Source organism: Danio rerio, chromosome 18 (genome assembly GCF_049306965.1).
Source record: "Danio rerio strain Tuebingen ecotype United States chromosome 18, GRCz12tu, whole genome shotgun sequence".
NCBI lineage: Eukaryota > Metazoa > Chordata > Actinopteri > Cypriniformes > Danionidae > Danio > Danio rerio.
In genome coordinates, this window is record NC_133193.1 from 19229337 (window position 1) to 19246200 (window position 16864).

The 16864-nt window shown below is 39.7% G+C and overlaps 1 protein-coding gene across 38 annotated transcripts in view; it reads left to right on the forward strand.

The window, feature by feature from the left end:
* The window catches only part of znf423 (zinc finger protein 423), a 218887-nt gene that overhangs the window by 67983 nt on the left and 134040 nt on the right, over positions 1–16864 (forward strand). For 30 of the 38 annotated variants that reach the window (XM_073929366.1, XM_073929371.1, XM_073929367.1 and 27 more), the window contains one exon: positions 4162–4365. Coding sequence is in view for 10 of the 38 variants with exons in the window: in XM_005159129.6 (XP_005159186.1) it covers positions 4162–4365 (204 nt within the window). In the remaining 28 variants the exon portion in view is untranslated. Of the gene's footprint in view, positions 1–4161; positions 4378–16864 lie in introns of all 38 variants that reach the window. The other 8 variants (XM_073929365.1, XM_073929357.1, XM_073929358.1 and 5 more) reach the window with 1 other exon arrangement.

Below are 16864 nucleotides of genomic sequence, written 5' to 3' on the forward strand. Positions count from 1 at the left end.
ACATCTTCACAGTAAATGATGCTTTCAGGGATAAACTAAGTTTTAAGCAAGTTCCCTTGCAATTATACACTGGGGGAGTGAGGTAAGTGAGGGTTTTGGGGAGAGAAACAAGAGATTCTGATTGTAGTGCAGTGGGATATTGATCAAGTCAGGTGATCTGATCGTTTGAGCGGCTGATAATTTTTCATTGTCAAGACATGATGAAACAAAGGCAGTCAAAAGGAAGACAAATTAGGGCTTGGTTATCTCTATTGGTTGGTTGTTGATTTGTTGGACGCAAAGAGGCAAGGGTTGGACAGGCCTGAAGATTGAAATAAAAAAGTAAGCTGAATTTTCATTATGTTCTATAATACCTTTTATATTCAAATGAGCAAAATATATTAGCTTTGAGGGTGTCACGGTGGTGCAGTGAATAGCACAATCACCTCGCAGCAAGAAGGTCGCTGGTTTGAGCCTTGGCTGGGCCAGATTGGAATATGTGTGTGGAGTTTGCATGTTCTCCCTGTGTTGGCGTGGGTTTCCTTTTGGTGCTCCGGTTTCCCCCACAGTCCAAAGACATGTGGTCTAGGTGAATTGAATACGTTAAATTTGCCGTAGTGTATGAGTGTGAGTGAGTGTGTATGGGTGTTTCCCAGTGTTGGATTGCGGCTGAAAGGGCATCAAGTTGGTGGTCCATTCTGCTGTGGCGACCTCTGATTAATAAAGGGACCAAGCCCAAAAGTAACTGAATGAATGAATTAGCATTGACACCTTTGTGGAGTGTGGTCAGAATAGCCTCCATATGCGGTCTAGGTAATCACAATGCGATCACTCTGCTTTTAAAGTGGTCAAGTTCTATCCAAATTCGATCTGACCACAGAAAGCGCATGCTAATGGCAGGTGTGACGGGAGCCTTTGTGTCTTAATTTGGATCAATCTTATCAGGCCGTCTTTGCTCTCATTCTGTCTCACAGTCTCTTACCACCCCACATTTTGTACACGGTCTTGTCTCGTTTCCTCTGTCTCGCTCTCTTTCCCTCTTACTCAATCTTGCTCTCTCCTCCCTCTTCCTCCAGTCTCGTGTGTAGTCCTTTCAGCGTAGAGCCTTTAATGTGATAATAAGGTGTGAAAATGGAGCCACAATGGCGGAAGGAGGATTGCAGTGGCAGATTTCTCCACTGGTCCTTACTGTGTGCCACGAGCGACTGGGTGGCTCGTGCTCAAGCGGCTCTCGAAGCCTCGGGCCCCTCTCTTATACTTCAGTCTAGCGGCTCACTGGAGCTTTGATGTAGTTTTGACTGAGACTAGACACACTTGGGCTTGGGATTTATACTAAGAGGCTGAGAAAAATGAACTCTTAGGTCATTTTTAACAGTGGAAGTATTCCAGTAATGTGCTGCATTATTCTAATAATTAGCAGCTCTGTCAAATGTAGCATTGAAAAGTTGAGTTGATACAAGTGATTTGAATGCTGAATGATTCTTTACTACTGTATATGCAGCATTGAAATGTGTAATTCAATTTGATTGACTCATCTCTAGGGCTATGTGATTTGGGGAAAATATATCAATTTATTTTTTTATTTTTTATTTAACTTTTTTTGACATGGACACATTGTGATTTTGATTTGATTTGCGGTTTAATTTTGACTTTAGCTTATCTGTATTGTAGGTCTTACTGCTAAAATCCAGTGAGTGTTAGTTAAAAAAGGAAAAGATGATAAAGATAATACCCTACTTCAACATTTATTCAAATTTATATTTAAATATTCAGAAATGAAACGCTCATTTTTCTCAGTAAACACAAATAAATGACATTACCCTTCTGAAAACAAGTTGAATTCAAATTAACGAGATATAGTGTAGCTTATTATAAAACCAAAAAAATTATAATTATAAAAATACAGAACAAACTAACTTCATATAGCTCGTATATGAAGTGCTGTGGCAACAATTCTTTGACAGCTCTTACAAATTACCTGTTTTCGTTCAGTGTCTGTCTGTGACTTTGAAACCAAAATAATCCCATATTACTGATGTCCTGTTTTTTTTCCTTATATTAATTAGTCTGTCAAGGCTTCTGAACAGTTAACGCCTTCATACCACTCGTCCGTGCTTTTCTTGTTTTGTTTTTTGTTATTTTTTGTGGGCGTTCCGTTCAGTTAGTTCAGTTGTGCAATTCTGATTGGGCAGAACAAAAGTGTGCTCACTCAATTGGCTAGTAAGACTATCACTAGGCCCACATGGAATCTGCGCATGCAGGAATCCGCAGGTTTCCACAGAATTTTTAGGCTATCATTGAGTCTGTGTATTTACTTGTGTATGTGTTTGTAAATTTATATTTATCCATTTTTAAAATTAAATTTCACTAATATTATTGTGATATAATAATAGTAAGATGAAAATGTCCATATGATTTATTTACAATACAAGTTGTTTAGTAATATTTTCTGTCTTTTACCAGATATATTGAATAAGAGACTTGCTTAGTTAACCAAATAAGTGGATCTAATTGGATTTTCATTGTAAACATTAAATAAAAGTTAAAAATGTATTATTTGTTGAATTCATATAATAAGTTTTAGTTATGATACTCCTAAAATCATTCTGCATAAATCCACAGATTTTTTTTTACAAAATTCTCTGCAGAAATAGCAAAAAATTGTCCGCAGATTCTGTCTTGTCCTAACTATCACACACAAATGGCTGTCACACGTTTGTTCTGGGCAGGGGAAATTCAATAATACATAATAATTTCATATCGCAGCCTCTTGCGATTAGCTAATTGCAACGTTTCAAATCGCAATTTCGATTTGATTTCGATTAATCGCACAGCCCTACTCGTCTCTCTCTCCCCATCTGAATTTCTCTTATATTATATTTACTTCGTAATATTGAGGTAGATGATTTTGACACTTTATTAATTACATATTTTCCTACATAAGTAGTAAGAAAGGAAGGCATTGTGCCGAAACGTTTGTGTCTTTAAATCACCCGAAGAATGTAAGAAGAAAAAATAAAAAGAGTACGAAGCAATTACTTGATGAGTGCGAATCATTACCTTTTTGAATAATATTGACAAGATTGACGCACAAAAGAAGTTTCTTAAAAACCGCAGCGCGCAGGGTAAACTTCAGCAACTCTAGACACATCCTACATTATTAGTAAAATGTATTTAGACAAACCCCTAAAGCTTTTATTAGTTATTTTGGATATATATATATATATATATATATATATATATATAATCCAAAATAACTAATAAAAGCTTTAGGAGCATTTATAAACAATTATTTAATATTATAGTGATAGGATCATGTGACTCTGAAGACTACAGAAATGAAGCCTATAATAATCACAGGAATAAATTAATAGTTTAAATTATAAACTACTTTTGAACAGATATTTTATAGTGCAATAACGTTTCACAATTTAATGTATATTAATAATATGTAAAATTGTGAAACATTATTGCACTAAAAAATAACTGTTCAAAAGTAGTTTATAATTTAAATTATTAATTTATTCCTGTGATTATAAGCTTCATTTCTGCAGTCTTCAAAGTCACTTGGTCCTTCAAAATTCACTATAATATTAATTATTGGTTTTACTATTACTATTATTAATAATATTATTAATTTAATATTATTATGAGCAATAATGACTGGAGTAATAACTTTATTTTAAACTACATACATTAAAAAAGCAGTTATTTCAAATTTAAATAAATATTTAACTGTTTAACTATTATTTGCCACCTTGATGAACAAAATTATTTTCTTAAAAAAACATGGGGAAAAAAAAAACTTTTGACGGGTAGTGTATATATATATATATAAATAATCTATGTGTATTTGAATTTGTTCATATGGTGTACAGTAGCTGATTTCTCTTTTAAAAGACTATGTTGACTAGCCACTGTCTTGGCATTTCCAAAATTGCTTCTCCAACAGTTTATACAACCCGCTTGTATATATTTATTTCTTTTATTGATTTAAGTCTTTGACAAGTACAGTAAGTTTTGCTCCCCGTGACATTTGCAAAAGCACTGCATCAGCACATATATGAAGTACAACACGTAACAGTCAGGAAATAATTAGTATAGTTTGATTCACCTGTCAATGGCAATCCCTTGACCTCACTTCTTGCCTCTTTCTCTCTGCGTATTTGTGTGTATACATAGATGCAGCAGTATCGGAGCGAGACTCTGATAGGAAGGAGAGCCGGGCGGTGGGTGAAGACGGAGAGCAGAGTGTGACCAGTCATGACGAGAGGGTGGGAGAGGAGGATTTAGATGACGACTCCATCTTCACCTGTGACAACTGCCAACAGGACTTTGAGTGCTTGGCAGATCTGACCGAGCACCGTACCAACCACTGCCCAGCAGGTTTGTGTGTGTGTGAGTCTGTGTTGTATTTCCTCACCGTCTTTAAAGATGTATTTTTTTTATCGCTCTGTGTATCCTCCCATGTTGTCCGATCCTAGTTTAATAACCTAGGATGAAGATTGAAATAGTTTAAAGGCATTACTTCACATAATAATAAAAACTGTCATCATTTACTTATCTTTTTCCAGATCTACTTGAGGTTTTGAAACACACAGTAGATGTTTAAAAGAATGTTGGAAACTGCTAGTCATTGACTTCCATAGTGTTTTTTTTCCACATAGTATACTATGGATGTCGATAGCTATTGGTTTTAGCATTCTTCAAAATATATTCTTTTGTATAAGCTTTTTGTTTGAGTAAAAAAATTATTTAATTTTCCTTTAGCCTAGTCCCTTTATTCATCAGTGGTCGCAACATTGGAATGAACCGCTAACTTATCTAGCATATGTTTTACACAGCGGATGCTCTTCCAGCTGCATCTCAAACCCATGCAAACACTGGGAGAACATGCACACTCCACACAGAAATGCCTACTCACCCATCCTGGACTCAAACCAGCAACCTTTTTGCTGTGAAGTGACGATGCTAACCACTGAGCCACCATGTCACCCTAATACAATCTTTGCATACAATATGAATACAAAAATGACATTACATTTGCAGGTACAACTACCTGTTTATCCACACAATGGCACAAGGTATGAGGGCTTAGTAAATGCATTTTTTTTTGTGAATATGCTTTTGGCACAATAATTTTATATGGCTTTATTTTTTTATTTCTGAAGCAAATCATATTGGCAGGAGGCAGAAGTTGGTATAGTTTCCGAGATGCTGGGGTTACTCAGAGGCCGTTGGCTGTTCTGGAGTCAGTATGCTCCCTCAGGAGAGTGGTGTTTTAAAGCTAACACGGAGTACACGCACACAATAGCCGTTATTACAATCGCGGTAATTAATGAAACGCTGAAAGCGGCCCTGCAGGGGCATCTGCTTCCTAGCAGATTAATCAAGGGCCTCTCCTTAACGAGCATAAAAACTGAGGAGAAGAGGGGGAGAGGTAGATATACAGAGAGAGAGAGCATGTCACTCCAGCAGTCGTATGTGCTGTGTTTATTGAATCTTGCAGTACCTGTATAAATTCTCAAAGTCACATCATATGATGCTGGTGGATTGCTCATATCCTTGGCTCATACCAGAGCACACATGTTTCTAAGAGGATACAATACAGTGAGATCAAACCCTCTCCTTCATCTTGTGCCTTTTTTTTGGCAACTTACAAAAAAGTAATGAAATCTAGGCCCTGGATTTTGGAGGCGACCTCAGTTTTGGAGTCATCAGAGAGCTGCATGTTGTGTTTTGGAGGGGAAAAACAAAGAGTGAAATGAAATGACAAAATGCAGTTGTTCCCAGGAGAGTGTGCGATCAACAGAATAATCTGGAGCCGTGTCTGGAACTTCCTTTTTATTTATATATTCTTTATTTATATTTATATTTGATGTGATTGCATTTAAATGTAAATGTGAAATATTTTTTTCCTTATTTTATGCTACTATTTAGGTTTATTTGATTTCCATATCAGTATTGGTTTAGTTTACTTTTAATTACAGTAATATGAATCCTACACAACCTTAAGACTTATTTCATTGAACTAACAGCATTATAGTTTATTTTACAATGCAGATTATTAAATTAATATTAGTTCAATAGCATGTCTTGTTTTTTTACTTAAAAATGTAATACTGTGATGAGCAGTAAATAATAAATCATTTACAAACCCTTTCAAGTTCTTGACACACTCCTGGGAGCTGGTCCAGTGGGGGGGGAGAGTAGCATGCTACTTGTGACTTCATCTGATAAGGGACAAACACACGCCATTTTGTGTGTTCGAGTGTGTGTGTGTGTGTGTGTGTGTGTGTGTGAGAGGGGAGGCCATGTTGTGGAGAGCAGTAGATGGTTCCCATGGCCCCAAGGAGAGCCTGGCCAATATCAGCACACCAGCAGAAGGCTCATAAAGCCACTCTATCAATTTACGGTTATTATTATGACCGCATGCCCGTCAGAGCAGGAATATTCTCGAGCAGAGCTGTGCCACGCCACGCCACAAAATGAAATTTCTATTCCCTTAACAGAAGACACCGCGGCTATAGAATTACACCTGGAATCCCATCATGTGTTTGTGCGTGCATGTGTGTGTTTGAGCGTGTCCGCCTCGTATTTGTGCACCTTCCTCTTGTTTAGCTTTTCAACAATAATATAACCTCAGATATGGTCGCTACCCATCCTTAGCATCATTTTCTTTCTCGTCTCTCTATCCTTCTCTTTTTCTTCTTTTCCCTCGTCGCCATTGATCGCTGCTAATATGAGTTCCACAGGAGACGATATTGGAGACGAGGAACGTCTGCCTTTCTGTCCCTCCAAATGTCTTTGGTTCTGCCTTCCCCCATTACACTCAACTTTCAGCATTTCCATCTCCTCCTACTTTGTCTTAGATATCACTTTAACTGGTTGTGCTTGGTTTCACTGAGGCAGTTTACAGATTGGCTCCAATTCTGATTATTGCACTAAAAATCTGGGATACAAACCTTTAAGCCTACATAGAAACTTGTAGATTAGGATATAAAATGAAGAAACATGATTTAATGAAGTCACAGCTCAAGGTCATTCTCAGATTGATTGTGTGACCTTTTGACAGACGTTCTTGCTTCATTGAGCTTTTAGATTTGGAGTTTACAGAGCTCAAATGTTGCTGTTATTTTATAAATAATATTTTCACTCACTGTAGTCGTAATATGACATGGTAAGTTAGAAGGAAACCAAATTTAAGCATTTTGATTCAGACTTATGGACCACTCTGTTTTTTTTTTTAAATGAATAGTTTTATTTGTGCATAACATATAAGGATCAGCCACTAAGGGGGCTTTCACACCTGTAGATCGATTGTTTTGTTCTGAAACAGGGATTAAAATTGTTACAATGTTGCTTTGGGTTTGGTTTGCTTTCACACGGCAAAGTTTCTAAACAAACCAAAATAGCTAAAACAAGCCACGTGTGAGTAAACTCTCCTCACATTGGTCAGAGTCCTGCTCAGCTGTCATGTATCCTTATTTTAATTTATAACGATTAGAAATAAGCCATTATAGGCGAAAAGCTGTGCTTTAATTTTTTGAATGGTGACACATACATTTCTCTCTCCGACTTACCAAATCTGCATTTTTCAAACCAAAGAAAAAAACAGTATAAAAACAGTAACACTGTAAAATACTATTGCAAGTTAAACTAACGTTTTTCTTGTAATATATATATATATATATATGTTAAAGTGTAATTTTGTTTTTGTGATGGCAAAGCCCATTTTTTGGTATCCATTACTCCAGTCTCCCGAACATTCAAAAGTCACTATAATACCCTGATTTGATGCTCCATACACTTCTTATTAGCAATAACAAAAACTTAAAGAGTCTTAAAAATATCTGAAAAAGCTAATGCATTTATCAAACAATCATTTGAATATGTTCTTTAAAAATAGAACCCAAAATGAAAGAATCTTACCAACCATGATCTTCTGAACAGTAGTGTAAATGACCCCACATTCCAACAGCATGTCTGTTTACAGGATTACAGTGTAAGTTTGCAATTTGTGTGCACTTTGGACTGCACTATATTGTCTGCATGTGTTTATATTTGTCTGTGTGTGAGTCTATCAGGTCAGAAGTGTGGATTAGTGTTTGTGTGCACAAGTATGTGAATGTGTGTGGGTAATACGGAAAAGTGTATGTATATTTATATATACTTGTGTATGTGTGTGTGTGTGTGTGTGTGTGTGTGTGTGTGTGTGTGTGTATATATATATATATATATATATATATATGTGTGTGTGTGTGTGTGTGTGTGTGTGTGTGTGTGTGTGTGTGTGTGTGTGAGAGTGTCGTACTGTGGGCTGATTCTGAGGGGAGGCTCTACTGGAGGAGGAATCTGGAACACTGGCTCCCTGAGGAGCGCTTGGAAAAAACCTCAGATCAAATGGAGAACATTCACTGCGCTGCTCCGCTCCACTGCCCTGCAACCGGCCAAGGTTGGGCCCTGGCTGTTAACAACACTCACCTCACTCTCTCGCTTTCTCTCTTTCTGTCTTTCTCCCTTTCGCCCCCTTTCCACGTGTCCCCTGTGGCGCTATGCAGCTGACCCCTCCCTCTGTAGTCTGGAACAGAAGGCCCTGTAGCCTCCTAGGTTTTGGCTCAGTCGAAGAAAGAGGCGTACTTAGACTCCACAGCACAGCTTGTGGATCAGTTCAGGTGTCCTCTCTGTCTCTTTTTGCCTATATGTGGCTCCTTTATTGGTCAACACTGATCACAGAAGTGATGACCACCCTGCAAGCGTCCTGAACTCATATGGGAGCAGGAGGCACACACACATACACAGAGGTGACCACTGCACAGCAGCTGAGCTCTTGAAATGAACATTCATTGGATGACATCCTTTGACCCATTTCTTACCCGATCGGTTCATGTTTTGATCTGTATGGAAAATGAACGTGGAGATGTGTGAAGGAGAGTGGACGAGGAAGACTGAGAGACTTCAGGGAGTAAGCCAGAGAATGGTTGAGTGAAGCAGGCAGCCGTGTGGGTAAACGAGAGAGCTGTCAGTCAGCTGGGGGGGCGGGCTCTCCACCTGTCAGATACAAATAGGAGGCGAGTGCTAATTAACCCGCCTTCAGAAGACTGAGGGGAACGGCAAGCGCTCCAGAGAGACAGACTGAGAGAGAGAGAGAGAGGAGAGCAAGTAGTGGTGGTGGAGGGGGGTTTGCAGTCAGTAGAAATAGCTCTACACAGCTCACACTGTCAGAGTGTTGAGAAAGAAAGAAAGTAAGAAAGAAAAGAGGGAGGGAAGACAAATGACTTCTTTTTTTTTGGCCTTTTTGCCACTTTTATTTATAGGTGTAGTCAAGACAGGACAGGAAATGATGGGTAGAAAATGGGGGAATGGGGTCAGTAAATGTCACCAGCTGGATTCAAACTTGCATGGGCCTCTAGTTGGCTCACCCCTAGGCCACAGCCCTGACAGGGAGATGTAATTTTATGTTAGGATTTTAGTTTGCTCCTCTTTAGATTTAGATTTAAAATATTCACGTTGCAAATTTAATTAAACATTTTTCCACATGGGTTTCTAATAGTTTAATTTCAGTTTCACAAAATTAAATGAAAATTTTTTTTTATAAAAAACAAATAATTATTAGGAAAAAAAGTGCAATCAAAATTATTAAATAAAATCTGTAATTATAAAAAATGTTATGTTTATTATAAAAAGTAATACAAGCTAAGTCAGATTACAAAAATTATGATGTTTTGAGTCAAAAATCTGTTTTTCTGAAGGTAAAGTGTTACACATTTTTTATATTCATACATTATTTTATTGATTCTTTTTATTAATCTTTTTATTTCTTATTATTTCTTATTAATGTTAATTTATGTTTAGTTGAAATATTTTATGTATGTATAATTTTAGATTTAAAAACTTTATTCAGATCATTTGCATACATTTATTTGAAATGTATTCAAATATATTTTAATTCAATTTGTATGTTTAATAAGACTAGAGTATTTAATATATAATTTATTTATTTATTATATACAGTGCTCAGCATATATAAGAACAAACCTCACAAATCTATCTTTTAAATTCATATTTTTAATAAGAAGCCATACAATATTATATTTGTGCATATACACTAGATTAGTCAGTACTGAAGACAAATCTAGAGCTAATTCAGCAAAATAACTTACGATAATGGTCCAAAATCTTGTACACACAAATTTATATGTTATAGAAAAATATTAAATACAAAATTTTGAAAAAAGGAAAAATCAAGAAAAGCAAAAATAATAGAAATTTGGATGAAATTTTGTAGGTTGTAATTGTCTTTGCAATATTTTGCTTGAATTTAATTATATTATCCATCAATTTCTAAAGATGTTTGGTGACGTTTTGAATCTTGGCAATGTCAATGTTGGCTTTCTCCCTGGTAGTTGTATTCTATTCAGTCTATCTCTTTAGTTCTGTAACATTCGATGCACACACATACTCCTATAGACACATTCACACACACTGAGCTATGTGCCCTCTCATCTGCTGGCAGGCTAGGTGGGGAGTTGTGTGTCTGGCAGGCAGTTGAAGTGTAATGGGGGTGTGTGACGAGGCCTCGGGGTGGTTCGGTCCCTTGAGAAAGCAGTCACCCCCTTCATTCTTCCACTAAACACACACTCGCCCAGGGCACTTCACGCCATGAATACATATCCCTTTTCCACTTATCCATCCTTCCTTCTACCCGTCCGTATGTCTGTCGGGGCCAACCGAAGACCCCCCAGCTCCTGCCTGTCGTCACAACAGCAGCTGAATCCAGGGAGGCCAAAACTCTTATTAAAGTTGCAGATCATTTTCCTTCTGCCTCCATCCTGCAGAGAAAGAGCAGAGTCGTTTGTAACTTGATATTTCTGTTCTGAGAAAGGACAAAGTTGGTTAATAATATGCTTTTTTGCATTTAGAGTAATTAAAGAATTCAGTGTAGTTTTGTGTAAATGTGCAAGTTATTTTTCCAGGCTAAATACAACATATAATGTGCTGTATACTAACTGACAAAAGTCTCGTCTTCGATCCCAGTTGTAAGAGCAAGAAAAAAATAACTTGACTTCTAGTTGATCATTTGGAAAAATGGCAGAAGGTAGATTTTTCAGATGAATTATCTGTTCAACTGCATCCTAATCATCACAAGTACTGCAGAAGACCTAATGGAACCCGCACAGACCCAAGAGTCTCAAAGAAATCGGTCAAGTTTGGTGAAGGAAAGATAATGGTTTGGGATTACATTCATAATGGGGGCATTCAGGAGATCTGCAGCAGTGGATGGCAACAACAACAGCCTGAGGTGTCAAGACATTTGTGCCACCCATTAAATTACAAACCACAGGAGAGGGAAAGTTCTTCAGCAGGATAGCGCTGCTTCTCATACTTCAGTCTCCACATCAAAATTCCTGAAAGCAAAGATGGTCAAAGTGCTCCAGGATTGGCTAGCGCAGTCTCCAGAAATGAACATTATTGAGCATGTCTGGGGTAAGATGGAGAAGACATTGAAGATAAATCCAAAGTATCTTGATGAACTCTGAGAGTCCTGCAAGAACGCTTTCTTTGCCATTCCAGATGACTTTATTAATAAGGGATTTGATTCTTTGCTGATATGTATGGATGCAGACCTCCACAATAAAATGACACAAAAAGTGATATCTAGAAGGCTTTTCCTTTCATATAAGCCACTTCTGATACCAAATAATCAACTATAAGTCAAGTTACTGTTTGTTGTTCCAAAAACATGAATAGGCAACAAGACTTTTCTCAGGTAGTGCATTTTGACAGCTACAATATCTAATTTCGATCTTTTTATTATTTTAATTTCGAATTTATAGATTTTGTATGTCTTGTATGTCTGGTACCCTTTTCCATCAACAGGCAAATTTGGAACAATTCAGGGTGTCAACATTAAGCTTGAAAAATCAAATTTCTGGTAAAAAAGTGTGTTGAAAATGTATATTTTATTAGTTTAAAATGTAACTAAAGTCTTTATGAAGTTTATTACCATATTTCTACTGTAAAGTCAGCAGACACATAAGCATGTCCCTGATTGAGCTAGCAAAATCTTTAGGATGCTTCTGGTGGCATAACCTGTATTGCCTCATACATCTACAGGCAAGCAGGTGACTTGTCTTTTTGTTTTTACAAATTGCGAGTCAACCGAACTTGTTGTCTTGTAAATGACAGCGTGCCACATGTGTCGTCAGCTGTATTTGCTTTGAATGCGTTTATGCCACCTATATCAGATGAGTGTGTGTGTGTGTGTGTGTGTGTGTGTGTGTGTGTGTGTGTGTATGTGCTTCTGCATGTTTGCACAAATCAGACTACGCGTGTTCCCTCAAAGTAAGAGCTGCTTTGTGTGTTGGTTCTCCCTTACCCCCTCCATTTTCCTTCTCTCTCTCTCTCTCTCTCTCTCTCTCTCTCTCTCTCTCTCTCTCTCTCAGAGCCAGAGGGTGGCCTGAAGATTCCTCCACTAAGCCTTTGGCACAGATACAAATGCAGTCACAGCTGGTTGTAAACTCAGGTTTTCCAGGGAGAGCAAGAGCCCTGCCTCCATAAGAGAGAGAGATTGAGGGGAGGGGAGGGGGCACAGCATGCAGGGAGAGAGAGAAAGGGAGGGGGTGAGACGAAGGAGGGTTGTTTCAAAGCACACTGGAAGTCATTTTTCATCACAGGGTTCATTTTTCACGATGAAGTTCTTTTCTCTCTCCTTTTTCTTTTTCCCCGACGCTGTCTTTCAGCGTGTCTTTTTCCTTTCCTCTCCTCCTTCTACCATACGTGACTCTACTTATCTTGTGTTTTTCCCTCTTGCTCGCTCTCCTAGCCCTAGATTTTCCTCTTCCCCCTCTTATAAAATATGGATGGCACCAGTTTTGGGAGAGTTGAGAGGCTCTCTCTGGCAGAGAGCAGTGCTCTGTCTCTGTAGAGACTCGGTTTGTGCATGCACCTAAACACTTCACTGAGCAATCTGTCAACATGTCAGCAACACATGTTTTGTAAAAAAAAAAAAAATAAAAATAGGAGAGAGGAAAAAAGGGAAAAAGTGCTTCCAGAGGGAGTAATGGCTCCCACCAGGACTCCGAAAATGCTTTGAATTCAGCAGATTTCTATTGCGGGGGGAGTCCCCTGGGGTGCCTTTTTTACAATGCCTGCATTTCAGAAATTTGAGCCAAAGACCCCTGGGGGCGTCCTTTCATAATGCCTGAAAATGTAGGGTTATATTGTGTGCAGTTCCCCATGGGGCCTTTATTAATACCTGAATTCTGAGGGACTGGAAATTACACAGGGACTCTGTGGGGGCCTGCGCTCGCACCAGGAAGGGAGAAAAACTCTGTGGGGACGTTCTCTTTTCTCTTCTCTTCCTTTTCCTTCCATCCTCTCCTCTCTCTCTCTCTCCATTTTTTTTCTTTCCTGCTCCACGCAAGAGCGAAATAAAAGAATTTGCCAAAGGACACAAAAAAGGAGCGTGTGTGTGTTGGCGGCTGCGTACTTGTATTCAGCTTGCCTTCTCGGAGGGAAAAAATCAGCCGATTAAAAATGTAACTCTCTCTTTTTCTTTCTATCTCTCGCTCTCTCTTGCTTTCTCTCTCTCTCTCGGCTGCTGTGTCGAGCAGGCGGGCGGAAGAGGGGAGAGTAAATATTTGGTCTGTCTGCGTGTGCCCAGGAAGAAGCCAAAATCTGTTGGAATATCCACACACGTTTTTTCCCGCTCGTGGAGAGAGAGAGAGAGAGAGAGAGAGAGAGAGAGTTAATATTCCTGCCACCAAACACACTCATTTGTATTCATTGGCTATACGAAGGGTGTGTACAGGCAAATAAATGTACAGATAATCAAAGTACACAATTACAAATCTATTTCTTTTGGTACTCATCCACACCAATCTGCATAATTCATACCGTGCTTATTTGCGCAAGCTCTGTCCACACGTCCTTTTTGTTTTAGAGTTCAAAACAGCTCTCTTTTTTTCCATAACACACTCATGTAGTAATGCATAAATATGACTCATTCATACATAAAGATCTGTGCGCGCCTCAGGAAGTGCACTAGTTTGAAATGAATTTTCTGCAGATTAAATTAAACTTTCCATTCCTGGATGTTGACTGCTCAACTTTTAGCCCTCAAGTCAGTTGAGGCTAACTCCATTCCCGTTGAACGATTGTGCTAGTGCGTAGGTCCATTCTAAGATGGCTGCCCTTTGTTGGTTTTCCGCAGGGACAAGGTCTTTGTCAGAGGCTCTGTGGGCGGAGGAGGTCAGGTGTTCTGGTCTTCTGTCGATTGCTTCGCTTCTTAGTTAGGGCTTTGTGTGAGAATGTGACCCCCGGTTGGTGGGCGTGACCTTGGTGACCCTGGGCGTTGGAGAATAGAGCCATCACCAGGTCCATTGCGGGGAGCCGCGGTAATGAGGAACAGTCTGTTCTCTCTGATTCAGTCCAGTCACCCCCTCCTTCTCTTTCCGTCTCTCACCCTGTAGTGGATAACCCAAACTGCCCTCTTTCTCCCTGTCTCCCTCTCTCCAGCTCTCCTGCAGTGTCCTTTCTCCCTTTCTCATTTTCTTTTCAGTCACTCCCCACCTCCTGTTGAGTCTGGCCCATTTGCCCCCAACTCCCTTGCTCTCTCAGTCTCTGGCTTCTCCATTATGGTTTGTGGCTACTAGCTGTGCTCCTCCACTCCTCACTGGCTCCCTATAGCCAGCTTAGCGTGGGCCGAGTGTGGGCGTGGAGCGGGGCCCTGAAGGTCCAGCCCTCAAGATCTGCCATTGCTGGTATTGTTACCATACAGTACGAAGATGCGGTCAGGTGGCGTTATATGTCAATACACCCTGGAGCTGCAGACCTTGGGTACACACACACCTACTGTAGACCCACATACTCTTTCACATTCTTACACTCAAGGGGCCTAAATTGCGCATGCACACACACACACACACACACACACACACACACACACACACACACTCACTCACTCTCACGTACATATACACACACTTGGTGCAGTGGAGCCAAAGGGCAGTGTGCCAGGGGGAGAGCTGTTATAATAGTTTTAACCCTGCGCTCAGGTGTGGCTAGCCTTTGTCAAGTGAAATGTCAGGAAAAGCAGTGCCCCTGGGACGTGCGCATGGAGAGAAATGGGCAAGGCTGTCTGAATCCACACTCTTTTCAAAGAGCCCAAGCCTTTCCCCCTCCACAGACAGACCAGAGTCCATTAACCACGGCCGCCAGCGTACACGCTCACATACTCACCCTTACTGACACACACACTCACTGATTCAGCACTCAGACATGTGCACGCCAGTAGAAATGGACGTGTACACGCCCCATAAGTGCTTTTCTGTTTGTCATGTTTTGTTATTTTTGAAATTGAAGTGCATACAAGTGTCTATACAGTCTGTTCCTAAAACAGTGAATTGATTTGTACATAAAGAGCTGCACTATAAAGTAGCATTCAAACTGAAATAGAGCCTCATAGGTGATAGATTTGGAAAGGTCCACGTATGCAGACACTCACAAAAAAAGAAGATTCCTAAAGTGAAGCACAATCGATTCTGATTTGATGAGTTTGATGCTAGTACATTGCCAGTACACTTCCTCTTCCAAACATTCATTATTATCACATTTCAATGATAAGGTAACCAGTATAGGGTTTCAGATTTCTCTCATTCTTTAATCTTATTTTTTACCACTAATGCTCTGTAAAAAGACCTAGTTATTCACCAATAATTCACAAAGTAAGCAACCTGCTAGGGTTTGGATCCAAACTCAACAATATATTTGCATAGTCCCAACTTTATGATGTGGAAGCCAGTGACTATATTGTAGCAGCAAAACTGCCTCATCTCCTATGACTTGCGGTGTGCAAGTTTCACAATTCTTATAAATAAAACACACATCAGATATTCTCATTTCTATAATTATATTTGATATAGCTGATGTTTTGCACACGACCCTCACTCAGTGAGTGTGTCCGCAAATGATAGAGAACCTCTTTTCCAATCTTCCCATGAGGACAACCCCCCTCGGGGACCTCTGCCAGCCTCCGGCAGGCTCTCAAACACCCATTACGCCCTCCCTCTATCTCTCTTGCACATACACGCACTCATACACGGTGACGTCAGTGGCTGGTTGCTCCCCTGGGTGCCGAGAGCAGTCTTTGTTCCCCCTTATTTTCCCCCTCCCCTTCAGTCCTGCTCCTCTCCATGTCCTTTGTCCCTGGAAATAGCCATCCAGCTAAGTGCCTGATTGGAATCCTTCGCATCTTGGCAGGGTCGCATGGGGGGGCCTCCAAGACCGCGAGGGAGTGAGAGATGGATGGATAGTGGGAAAAAAGAACAGGACAGGTCTAGGTTTAGAGCTTAATATCAGACAAGGGAGGGCATATTCATTGTTTTTTCAGCTGAATTAGTGCGGTAGGTGTGCATTGTTATGTCGAAGCTAGTGACAGTGGAGATTCCCATGAGAAACAGAGGAAGGGAAGTTTGTGATGGGGTTCAGTGTTCAAAGGAGATGGGTCTCTATTGGGGTTAAAGATCTGGAGAATCCTTCTGCTGTTCCTCTGAGCTCAGATCCTTTGCTATCCACCCTGCCTTTGTAAAATATTTAAACCTGTTTCTCATTTCTGGGGAGGATTGGAAATTCACTACTGAATAAGTAACTAGACCTGGGGGTGGGTGGCGTTGCAGACTCCACATTTGGAAAAGACAATAAATTCAACTCGCACAACTGATAGTGAAAAAACAAAACTTGTCATGTTATTAGCCATTGTGCCTCGCCATCACCGCTTCTCCCTTCTTTATTTCTTCCATTCTCTTTCATTCTTTTCTTTCTTTCTTTCTTTTTTCCTCCATTTAATGAGAGCAGCTCCAGTGGAGCGCAGTAGGGCCGTGGC